The following is a 13,157-nucleotide window of genomic DNA, read 5'->3' on the forward strand; positions in this document are numbered from 1 at the left end:
TTTTTTGTCACGACATGCGTCCGCGCGTCACCGTTCGGATAGTGACCTGAGCGCACGAACAAAACGGCGGTATTTGGATATAACTATGGATTATTTGGAACCAAAACAACATTTGTTGTTGAAGTAGAAATCCTGGGAGTGCATTCTGACGAAGAACAGCAAAGGTAATCCAATTTTTCTTATAGTAATTCTGAGTTTAGTGAATGCCAAACTTGGTGGGTGTCAAATTAGCTAGCCCGTGATGGCGAGCTATCTACTCAGAATATTGCAAAATGTGCTTTTGCCGAAAAGCTATTTTAAAATCGGACATATCGAGTGCATAAAGGAGTTATCTATCTATAATTCTGTAAATAATTGTTATGTTTTTTGTGAACGTTTATCGTGAGTAATTTAGTAAATGCACCGGAAGTTTTCGGTGGGAATGCTAGTCACATGCTAATGTGAAATGCTGTTTTTTGATATAAATATGAACTTGATTGAACAAAACATGCATGTATTGTATAACATAATGTCCTAGGAGTGTCATCTGATGAAGATCATCAAAGGTTAGTGCTGCATTTAGCTGTGGTTTGGGTTTTTGTGACATATATGCTAGCTTGAAAAATGGCTGTGTGATAATTTTTTGGCAGGGTACTCTCCTGACATAATCTAATGTTTTGCTTTCGCTGTAAAGCCTTTTTGAAATCGGACAGTGTGGTTAGATTAACGAGAGTCTTGTCTTTAAAATGGTTTAAAATAGTCATATGTTTGAGAAATTGAAGTTATAGCATTTAAGGTTTTTGTATTTCGCGCCACTCGATTCCACTGGCTGTTGACTAGGTGGGACAATTTCATCCCACATACCCAAGAGAGGTTTTAAGTTGCATAAATAGCGTTAATGTGAGTGTGTTTGTGAAGGTGTGTGTGTGTGTGTGTGTGGTGTGTGTGTGTGTGTGTGTGTGTGTGTGTGTGTGTGTGTGTGTGTGTGTGTTGTGGTGTGGTTGGTGTGTGTGTGTGTGTGTGTGTGTGTGTGTGTGTGTGTGTGTGTTGTGGTGTGGTGTGGTTGGTGTGTGTGTGTGTGGTGTGTGTGTGTGTGTGTGTGTGTGTGTGTGTGTGTGTGTGTGTGTGTGTGTGTGTGTGTGTGTGTGTGTGTGTGGTGTGTGTGTGTGTGTGTGTGTGTGTGTGTGTGTGTGTGTGTGTGTGTGTGTGTGTGTGTGTGTGTGTGTGGTGTGGTGTGTGTGTGTGTGTGTGTGTGTGTGTGTGTGTGTGTGTGTGTGTGTGGTGTGGTTGGTGTGTGTGTGTGTGTGTGTGTGTGTGTGTGTGTGTTGTGGTGTGGTGTGGTTGGTGTGTGTGTGTGTGTGTGTGTGTGTGTGTGTGTTGTGGTGTGGTGTGGTTGGTGTGTGTGTGTGTGTGTGTGTGTGTGTGTGTGTGTGTGTGTGTGTGTGTGTGTGTGTTGTGGTGTGGTGTGGTTGGTGTGTGTGTGTGTGTGTGTGTGGTGTGGTGTGGTTGGTGTGTGTGTGTGTGTGTGTGGTGTGGTGTGGTTGGTGTGTGTGTGTTACCTGTCTCAGTAGGTCGTAGTCAGGGTAGGTGTCATGGAAACATTTGGTGATGTGTCCAGAGGCTGTGATGATTCCACTGGAGTAGAGAGGGTCAAACATCTCCATGGTGACCTTACTGCACGGCACTACCTCTACCTGTACACACACCACCTCACCCTCTGGAACACACACACACACACACACACACACACACACACACACACACACACACACACACACACACACACACACACACACACACACACACACACACACACACACACACACACACACACACACACACACAGTACTGTCCTGATGTACTGACCCAACCGTGAAGCACGGGGGTGGCAGCATCATGTTGTGGGGGTGCTTTGCTGCAGGAGGGACTGGTGCACTTCACAGAATAGATGGCATCATGAGGGAGGAAAATTATGTGGATATATTGAAGCAACATCTCAAGACATCAGTCAGGAAGTTAAATCTTGGTCGCAGATGGGTCTTCCAAATGGACAATGACCCCAAGCATACTTCCAAAGTTGTGGCAAAATGGCTTAAGGACAACAAAGTCAAGGTATTGGAGTGGCCATCACAAAGCCCTGACCTCAAACCTATAGAACATTTGTGGGCAGAACTGAAAAAGCGTTTGCGAGCAAGGAGGCCTACAAACCTGACTCAGTTACACCAGCTCTGTCAGGGGGAATGGGCCAAAATTCCCCCAACTTATTGTGGGAAGTTTGTGGAAGGCTACCCGAAACGTTTGACCCAATTTAAACAATTTAAAAGGCAATGCTACCAAATACTAATTGAATATTAGGGTAGCCTTCCACAAGCTTCCCACAATAAGTTTGGTGAATTTTGGCCCATTCCTCCTGACAGAGCTGGGTCAATCAGAAGAACCCTGTAGGTATTCTGCACAGGGCCGAAAGTATAATATATATATTGGGGGGGACACATCCCCCAATGTTCAAATATGCTCAAAATGTCCCCCCAAATATATTGAAATAAAACATATAAATACTGTTTTATTTTGCTATGGTCCAACAGGCAACCACGCAGCGCCGTCTGAAATAATCATTAGCAAATGTGATCAGAACTGAATTTAACAAATTGCCATTATTATTACTACCGTTTCTAGTATTACGGTGTACTGCAGTTCTGCGTGTGGTTTGTCCAAGTGGAGTTGCCGTACCCCAGCAGAAGCCGTTGCTCTGTAAGGGTCCTGTGTGTAGCTGGTGTAGAGAGTCAGGCGCAGGACATCAAATATGGGTAATCAACGTACTCAAAATGACAAATGTACAAAGTAACAACACGAGCACACCATAACGGACCGAAAATACAATAAACAATCACTCACAACCAAACATGGGGAACAGGGCAGGGAGAGAGAGCATGAGGATGCCGACAGGACAGGGAGAGAGAGCATGAGGATGGTGACAGGGCAGGGAGAGAGAGAGCATGAGGATGGTGACAGGACAGAGAGAGAGAGCATGAGGATGGTGACAGGACAGGGAGAGAGAGAGCATGAGGATGGTGACAGGGCAGGGAGAGAGAGAGCATGAGAATGGTGACAGGACAGGGAGAGAGAGAGCATGAGGATGGTGACAGGGCAGGGAGAGAGAGAGCATGAGGATGGTGACAGGACAGGGAGAGAGAGAGCATGAGGATGGTGACAGGACAGGGAGAGAGAGAGCATGAGGATGGTGACAGGACAGGGAGAGAGAGAGCATGAGGATGGTGACAGGACAGGGAGAGAGAGCATGAGGATGGTGACAGGACAGGGAGAGAGAGAGCATGAGGATGGTGACAGGACAGGGAGAGCAGGTGACATGGAGGTGAGTGAGAAAAGGAGCAAATATTGATGGTTAAGACCGAATAATGACATCACAACAGTCTAATCCTAATGTTAATTTAAGATGAAATATGCCTCTAAGTATGACTTCTCATGTGTATTTCAGATAATACAATCAAGCAGGGAGAGTGAGTTTGAGACAAGAGAGAGAGAGAGAGAGAGAGAGAGAGAGAGAGAGAGAGAGAGAGACAGAGAGAGAGAGCAGACAGGCAGGCGAAGATGAAGGTGCAGGAGAGAGAGGGGAGGAGCTTGGACCTCGTCCCAATCAGCCAAATGTGAATGTCATACCTAGTCAAACCCTATCAAATAGGACACTACTTTCAGGAGAAATGGTTTAAAGATTATACTGGGTTACATTACAACCCTATCAAATAGGACTCTACTTTCAGGAGAAATGGTTTAAAGATTATACTGGTCTCCATTACAACCCTATCAAATAGGACTCTACTTTCAGGAGAAATGGTTTAAAGGTGATACTGGTCTCCATTACAACCCCTCCTTAAAGGCAGTCCTCTGTTTCTATTGTGCTAAATACTTCGCAACACAAAAGTCTAAGCTTGCGTCAAAAGCAGATTCAGCTTTTGTCAAGACTGGCTTTCAAAATTGGAAGAAAGCACTGGGGAAATGTAGTACTCGTAAAGAGTCACAAATGAGCTGTGATGACTCGGATTCAGGAGCCAAAACCTGTTCATGTGCAACTTTCACGTGAGCTTGAAAGACGGCAGCCACAAGCGAGGAGAAATCTGATGAAGATTGTTGGGGGTGTGAAGGACTTGGCGCGGCAAGGTCAGGCTTTTAGAGGCGTTGATAAGGAGATTGGGAATTTCAACTAGTTTCTATAAGGACAAGGCAGAGGGCGATGCAGAGCTGAACACCTGGCTGAAAGGTCACTTTGATTTCGCCAGTCACTAAATGCAAAACAAAAATGTGAAGCTGGTGGGCAATACAAGCGGCAAAGAAACTGTGTTTGAAATAACATTAATGCCAGTGGTCCAGTTCGCACTTTTCATTGATGGCACCCAGGATACATCAGGAGTTGATCAGGAGTCGTTCAGGAGTCAATATGTTTTGAATGGACTCAGGATACATCAGGAGTTGATCAGGAGTCGTTCAGGAGTCAATATGTTTGAATGGACTCAGGATATATCAGGATACATCAGGAGTCAATATGTTTGAATGGACTCAGGATATATCAGGAGTCGTTCAGGAGTCAATATGTTTGAATGGACTCAGGATATATCAGGAGTTGTTCAGGAGTCGTTCAGGAGTCAATATGTTTTGAATGGACCCAGGATACATCAGGAGTTGATCAGGAGTCAATATGTTTGAATGGACCCAGGATATATCAGGAGTCGTTCAGGAGTCAATATGTTTGAATGGACCCAGGATATATCAGGAGTCGTTCAGGAGTCAATATGTTTGAATGGACCCAGGATATATCAGGATACATCAGGAGTTAATGTGTTTGAATGGACCCAGGATATATCAGGAGTCGTTCAGGAGTCAATATGTTTGAATGGACCCAGGATATATCAGGATACATCAGGAGTCAATGTGTTTGAATGGACCCAGGATATATCAGGAGTCAATATGTTTGAATGCACCCAGGATATATCAGGAGTCAATATGTTTGAATGCACCCAGGATATATCAGGAGTTGATCAGGAGTCAATATGTTTGAATGCACCCAGGATATATCAGGAGTCAATATGTTTGACTCTTTGTAGATGCAGATCTACAACCAAAGGAAGAATTCCTGGGACTCTACGAAGTGTCATCAACGACAGGGCAGAATACAGCCCAGATGTCATGTGATGTGATGATGCGTCTAGGCCTTCCTCTGTCCCAACTTCCAGGACAATCCTATGACGGTGCCGCAAACATGGCTGAACGATTGCAGGGGGGTGCAAGCCATTTTAAGGAAAGAACAACCGCTGGCTATGTATTGCCACTGTGGTCCACACCGCGTGAACTTAGTTACGCAGGCTGCCAGTGTAGCCTCTCCACTAGGAAGAGATTCAATGGGTCTGGGGCATGAATTGGGGAGCTTCTTCAATCAATCTGGCAAGTTCAATGTGATTTTCCAGGAAGTAGCAAAATCAAAGCATGGTTTCCCAACCCTGCCATCCCCTCAGTTCTCAGCCAGTATGAGTCGGGGCTGACAGTCCTGCTATCCCCTCAGTTCTCAGCCAGTATGAGTCAGTGCTGACAGTCCTGCCATCCCCTCAGTTCTCAGCCAGTATGAGTCAGTGCTGACAGCCCTGCTATCCCCTCAGTTCCCAGCCAGTATGAGTCAGTGCTGACAGCCCTGCTATCCACTCAGTTCTCAGCCAGTATGAGTCAGTGCTGACAGCCCTGCTATCCCCTCAGTTCTCAGCCAGTATGAGTCAGTGCTGACAGCCCTGCCATCCCCTCAGTTCTCAGCCAGTATGAGTCAGTGCTGACAGTCCTGCCATCCCCTCAGTTCTCAGCCAGTATGAGTCAGCGCTGACAGCCCTGCCATCCCCTCAGTTCTCAGCCAGTATGAGTCAGCGCTGACAGCCCTGCCATCCCCTCAGTTCTCAGCCAGTATGAGTCAGTGCTGACAGCCCTGCTATCCACTCAGTTCTCAGCCAGTATGAGTCAGTGCTGACAGCCCTGCTATCCCCTCAGTTCTCAGCCAGTATGAGTCAGTGCTGACAGCTCAGTTCTCAGCCAGTATGAGTCAGTGCTGACAGCTCAGTTCTCAGCCAGTATGAGTCAGTGCTGACAACCCTTGAAGAAATGGCATCATCCAGCTCATCTGACACTTCAACTAAGGCTAATGGTCTTGATGGAACATTTCTAAAAGGGAACACTGTGCTCGGCCTTGTAATGGCTGAAGACCCGATGGGGGATTTTGAGTGTCTGAACACCTCCCTGCAGCTTTGGAAACAGACCGTTTCAGGCATGTTGGAGGCTGTGGACCATGTCAAAACCAAGCATGCAGGACAAGCGAACGGTGGAGCACTTTGATGTCTTGTTCGCAAAAGCAATTGCTGTGACAACAAAGTTGGACCAACAACCGATTCAGGACGCCTCATATCCGCAAAGCTACAAAGTGTTAGACCGGTCAGGCTGCAGCCCATATCCATCCGGATGCCCAGTCTGTGTACAAGAGCCCAGTTCTATAACGCCTTGGACACAGTGAATACTCAATTCATAGAGAGGTTTGATCAAGCTGGATTCCACAAGCTGCAGCAGCTTGAAAATGTGCTGCTTCGCGGAGACATGGACAAGGTGGTAGACGAGTATCCTGAATTGAATTCAAGACTTCTGCAGGTGCAGCTGGCCGTGTTTGGGGCTAATTACGCATATCAAACGAGCTCAGGTGTTGCAAGCATTATTGGGGAAACGGTACCAGAGGTGAGAGGTCTCTTCAGTCAGGTGGAAGCTTTAGGAAGGCTTCTGCTGGTCGTCCCTGCCTCCTCTGGAGAGGCTGAGAGGAGTTTTAGTGCCCTGAGGAGGCTTAAGACATGGCTTAGATCATCCATGAGTCAAACAAGGCTGAATAATGTGGCCATGTGTCACGTGCACTAGGAGAAACTGGACAGACTGGACCTTGAAGGAACATGCCAGTCTTTTATCGGTGTCAACGATAAGCGCAAAAAGGCCTTTGGATACTTTGTTTGAAGAATGGCAAGTCAAAACACATGTCATTGCCTGGAGAGGATATGAGAGGAGAGCAAGGGAAAGGAGAAGAGATGATGGTGAGGAGAATATAGGACCAGAGGAGAGGAGAAGATAGGAGAAGAGAGGAGAAGAGAGGGCTGGAGAGCAGGGGAGAGGAGATGACTGGAGAGGAGAAGAGAGGACCAGAGGAGAGGAGAAGAGAGGAGAGGAGAGCAGAGGAGAAGAGATGATGGTGAGGAGAATACAGGACCAGAGCAGAGGAGAAGAGAAGAGAGGGCTGGAGAGGAGAGCAGAGGAGAGGAGAAGAGATGATGGTGAGGAGAATATAGGACCAGAAGAGAGGAGAGGAGATGATGGTGAGGAGAATACAGGACCAGAGCAGAGGAGAAGAGAGGAGAGGAGAAGAGAGGAGAGCAGAGCAAACGCCCCATGCTGCCCACCCAAGTTTACTTGTAAATAAAAACAACAATTTGCTAAACCTAAGGCCACAATATCTGGACATGTCTTCATATAACAATGCATAGATTTATGTTTATATGATTATGGTTATACTTCATTAATCCCTCATCTCTGCCATTACATACAGTGAAACAAGACAAGGTGAAAAAAATAAAAAGTCAGAACAATGTAATACAATAGACTGTAGACATTTACTGTCAAAAAATGTCAATCAAAAAGTTCCTCCCATGTGTTAGGGTTAGGGTTAGGGTTAGGGCAGATTTGGTCCCCCCCAATGTTGACTCTATGGCATCAGCCTTGGCACATGGACAAGCAATGTCCATACTACACTGAAAAAAAAAAAAAAAAAATGAATGCAGCATGTAAAGTGTTGGTCCCATGTTTCATGAGCTGAAATAAAAGATCCCAGAAATGTTCCATAGACACAAAAAAGCTGATTTCTCACAAATTAATTAACATCTCTGTTAGCGAGCATTTCTCCTTCGCCAAGATAATCCATCCACCTGACACATGTGGCGGAGGAGTGTGGAGGAGTATTTCGGTCTGTAATAAAGCCCTGGCTCGTTATACCTCCCAACTGGGTGGGCCTACGCTCTCCCAGGCCCACTCATGGATGTGCCCCTGCTCAGTCATATGAAATCCATAGATTAGGGCCTAATTCATTGATTTCAATTGACCTATTTCCTTATATGAACTGTAACTCATGAAATGGTTGCATATTTATATTTTTGTTCAGTATAGATGCCTATAGGCTGTTTAAGTTTACTTAGTTTCTTTGATCTGCATGTTTCTGTACTTGATTTAAGTATTTATAAGTACTGTAAATTATTGTGTGTGTGTGTGTGCAAAATATCAGATAATGAGGGCCAGTCCAGGTTCCAAAATATACTATTTTTATTTTATTATATTTACAATGTCACTTTGATTCCTTTACTATGTCACTTTTGTTGCCATTTTACTGTGTGAAAAGCCTGTCAATAAAACATGTAATTTGATTTGACTATCTATTTTCTGACACCTGTTGATCCAGGGAACCTGGACTGGCACTCATTATCTGATATTTTGCACAAACACACAATAATTTACAGTTCTTATAAATACTTATAGGAAATCCCCAACTGTTTTTCAAATGGACATGGCATCCAACGCATCGTAAATAATACAAATCGATCAAAATAAGTGGTGACAGGGAGAGTAGGCTCGCCACTGGCATGACGCTGAAAAAGCATCTTTCCGCCGACTGGCAGCTGTAGCGTAGCGGGTCGAGAGGAGGGCTGCGTGAGGAAAACGGCAAGTGAATGGCAGGAGCAAGGCTGCTGCTTGACAAAGTGTCATATCACCCCATGAATGAGGCAACTGGCAACAAAAAACCCTATCGCACAGCGTGAGAGCACTCTGGAGGGACGCAGGCCCTCGGATTATTAACTGGATAGAGGTGATAGAGGGGATAGAGGTGGTGATAGAGATGTGAGGGGATAGAGGTGATAGAGGTGATAGAGAAGACAGAGGTGATAGAGGTGACAGAGGTGATAGAGGTATGAGGTGATAGAGGTGAAAGAGGTGATAGAGGTGGTGATAGAGGTGATAGAGGTGACAGAGGTGATAGAGGTGTGAGGTGATAGAGGTGACAGAGGTGATAGAGGTGATAGAGGGGATAGAGGGGATAGAGGTGTGAGGTGATAGAGGTGATAGAGGTGTGAGGTGATAGAGGTGATAGAGGTGTGAGGGGATAGAGGTGATAGAGGGGATAGAGGTGATAGAGGTGACAGAGGTGTGAGGTGATAGAGGTGGTAGAGGTGACAGAGGGGATAGAGGTGGTGATAGAGGTGATAGAGGTGACAGAGGGGATAGAGGTGATAGAGGGGATAGAGGTGGTAGAGGCGATAGAGGGGATAGAGGTGATAGAGGGATAGAGGTGACAGAGGGGATAGAGGTGATAGAGGTGATAGAGGGATAGAGGGATAGAGGTGGTAGAGGTGATAGAGGGGATAGAGGTGGTGATAGAGGTGATAGAGGTGACAGAGGGGATAGAGGTGATAGAGGGGATAGAGGGGATAGAGGTGGTAGAGGTGATAGAGGGGATAGAGTGAGGTGATAGAGGGGATAGAGGTGGTAGAGGGGATAGAGGGGATAGAGGTGGTAGAGGTGATAGAGGGGATAGAGGTGATAGAGGGGATAGAGGGGATAGAGGTGACAGGACATACCCAGAGTAACCCAGGCTCCAGCCTCCATCTTCCTGAGGTTGGTCAGCACACAGGGGTCTCTGAAGAAACTCTGACACACACACACACACACACACACAGACACACACACACACACACACACACACACACACACACACACACACACACACACATACACACACACAAACATAATTTAGCCCAAACTACTACCTCTTCCCCTACTGTATTTATTTATTTTATTTATTATTTTGCTCCTTTGCACCATATTATTTATATTTTTACTTTGAACTTTCTTCAAATTATAATTCTACCATTCCAGTGTTTTACTTGCTATATTGTATTTACTTTGCCACCATGGCCTTTTTTGCCTTTACCTCCCTTATCTCACCTCATTTGCTCACATTGTATATAGACTTATTGTTCTACTGTATTATTGACTGTATGTTTGTTTTATTCCATGTGTAACTCTGTGTTGTTGTATGTTGTCGAAATGCTTTGCTTTATCTTGGCCAGGTCACAGCTGTAAATGAGAACTTGTTCTCAACTTGCCTACCTGGTTAAATAAAGGTAAAATAAAATAAATAAAATAAATAAAAAACACACACACAGTTACTATTGGCTTTTTACAAAGTGCAGTGCCTGGAAACGTGTGTGTGTGTGTGTGTGTGTGTGTGTGTGTGTGTGTGTGTGTGTACCTTAACTCACCAGTGTAAAGTCGTGGCTGTTGTATGGGTAGAAGGTCTGGTCAAAGCTGAAGGCCTGGGCTGAGATACGCCCTAGCATGGACCTGACACACACACACACACACACACACACACACACACACACACACACACACACACACACACACACACACACACACACACACGCTCTGACACACTTGATATACCTAGCTAGTTTGCCTGTCTACATAGCTGGTCGGCTAACGTTAGTAACAGTAGCTAGCTATGACGTTGTTGATAACTATAGCTAACTAGCTATAAACATTGACAAAATAAATGAAACAAAAACCACATAACATCTATAACGTCACCATTTCATGAGGAGTTGTAGCGTGGTTTTGTCCTGAAGGAAAGAAAATGTCTTGTTTGGGAGGAGGTTGAAGGAAAACTTAGTCTCAAGCGGACTATTCTTAGACGCCATGTCGAAACGTCGGGTTGTTGGTGTCTGCTGGTCACCATGGCGACGGAACCCCACTACCAATACGTGCGTTCGTAAATTCACTCTGGGGCTATGGAATGCCAAAATGTTCAGATCGTCTTACATGGAATATGTCCTTAACACTTGTAATTAACATTTTTCATAAACTTTTTTTTCAGGAGTCAAAACTCATTTTTACATGTGTTCATTACACTTGTCCATTGTGCATTTACAGGTGATTATGAACGGTTGTTATGGTCATTTTTACATGTGTTCATTACACCTGTCCTGTGTGCAATTACAGGTGACTTTAACTCTCTAACCCAGTTACTGGATGGGCGCAGGGCAGCCAGCTCCCTTCCCCAGGGATATGGGGGAAAGGGCCAGAGAGGGCTGAGGCTGACCCAGGCAGGGGGGCCTGACCCCCAGAAGAGGGTGCCTAACCCCGCCCATGGCCACAAGGGGGCGCCAATACACCCACCCAGCTCCCTTCACCAGGGAGGTTGCCTGACCCCCGCCAGCGCCCACAGGCGGTACTACTGCATCCAGCCAGCTCCCTGCCCCAAGGAGAAGGGGAGAGAAGACCCAGTGAGGGGGGGCCAACCCCTACATCCACCAGGGGGTGTCACTACATTCAGCCAGTCCCCTGCACGGGCTGGGGGATACCCAGGGAGGGGGGGCCGACCCCTGCCCACAGTCAAGGCCACCAGGGGGCGCCACTACATTCAGCCAGTTCCCTGCCCCAGCTATAGAGACAAATAGTAATGGCGTCTTTTTGAAGGCACCAACTCCGCCATGGTTCATTCGACAGCCTATGGGATAATGATGTGATAAGGTGTTTTTGTAGGGTTTTTTGATAATTGCTGAAAACAACTTATTTGGTAAAAACAGAAATATTATACTTTTGTTCTATGAGATAATGTTCATCAGCTAACATCATATTTTGTGATTTTTTTTAAGCATTTTATTATTATTTTTTTTAAATCACAAAGCACTTAAAGGCTTCATAATTCATGAAGGTCATGTTAAATGACTGATATTATCTCATAGAAGAACATAGAAGAAGATTTCCTAAGCCTGTCCTAACCTGAGACCTTATTTTCAGTGTTTTGTCATATTTATACCATCATTACTGTACATTTTCATTTTATTAATTTGGCAGACGCACTGGTAATATTTAGCTAAATACATATAACTGGGCCATCTCTGAACAGTTTCCTCACAGTAACAAACAATTTCAGTCTTTGTTGGTCCTATTACACGAATATCTATTCCTTTATGGCTTTGAAAAATGAATTCAGTTCCTCCACATTGAAATGAATTGGTGGCCAACTTGACAATAGGCTGCTGTGAATGATTTTACACTGAATCTATGATGACTCTGAAACTTTTCCAATGGGTATCTTTGTTCTGTGGGACATTTGGTGTAGTTATCATCTAGGGTACAATGTGATAATAAAGCACATTGTCACGCCTACTCCCGCTCTTCCCTCCTGGTGCTCAAGGGCGCCAGGCTGCCCTGCATTACGCACTCCTGCCACCATTATTTACGCACACCTGCCTTCCCTTGTCACGCACTTCAGCGATATTGGACTCACCTGGACTCACTCAATCACCTGTTTATTACCTCCCCTATATTTATCAGTTCCCCAGCTCTGTTCCCCACTGCTGTATTGTTTGTCATATGTCCGTGTTACCCGTGTGCTGACGCTGTTCCTGTCTTGTTCTATGTCTTTTCCAGATTAAATGTTTGACTCTCGGTACCTGCTTCTCATTTCCAGCGTCATCCCTTATAGAATGCAGTAGCCATCACACGAAGCATCGGGGAGTACTGGCGTTCCGGTCGGTGGTGACGTCAGTCCTGGGTCGCCGCCGATGGAACCGGGTGTGCCTAGCCAGCTCGTCGGGCTTCCACGCCCTAGCTGGCTCGAGAGGCAACCATCCCAAATCGGGCCTCAGCCGGATTGTCAGGTCTTGTTCGCCCAGCCGGCCCATACAACAGGTGTAGACCTTACAGTGAAATGCTTACTTACAGGCTCTAACCAATAGTGCAAAAAAGGTATTAGGTGAACAATAGGTAGGTAAAGAAATAAAACAACAGTAAAAAGACAGGCTATATACAGTAGCGAGGCTATAAAAAGTAGCGAGGCTACATACAGACACCGGTTAGTCAGGCTGATTGAGGTAGTATGTACATGTAGATATGGTTAAAGTGACTATGCATATATGATGAACAGAGAGTAGCAGTAGCGTAAAAGAGGGGTTGGCAGGTGGTGGGTGGGACACAATGCAGATAGCCCGGTTAGCCAATGTGCGGGAGCACTGGTTGGTCGACCCAATTGAGGTAGTATGTAC

General features: G+C 45.6%; 1 protein-coding gene across 1 annotated transcript in view; it reads right to left on the reverse strand.

The window, feature by feature from the left end:
* Positions 1–10,853, reverse strand: part of cfap300 (cilia and flagella associated protein 300) — a 20,447-nt gene extending 9,594 nt beyond the window's left edge. Inside the window, exons 1-4 of the mRNA XM_045717506.1 lie at positions 10,696–10,853; positions 10,368–10,449; positions 9,684–9,753; positions 1,539–1,696 (exon numbers count right to left, since the gene is read on the reverse strand). Of these exons, the coding sequence (XP_045573462.1) occupies positions 1,539–1,696; positions 9,684–9,753; positions 10,368–10,449; positions 10,696–10,805 (420 nt within the window). The 5' untranslated portion in view covers positions 10,806–10,853. The remainder of the gene's footprint in view (positions 1–1,538; positions 1,697–9,683; positions 9,754–10,367; positions 10,450–10,695) is intronic.
* Between the last annotated feature and the right edge of the window lie 2,304 nt (positions 10,854–13,157).

This window comes from Salmo salar, chromosome ssa04, assembly GCF_905237065.1.
Source record: "Salmo salar chromosome ssa04, Ssal_v3.1, whole genome shotgun sequence".
Classification (NCBI taxonomy): Eukaryota; Metazoa; Chordata; class Actinopteri; order Salmoniformes; family Salmonidae; genus Salmo; species Salmo salar.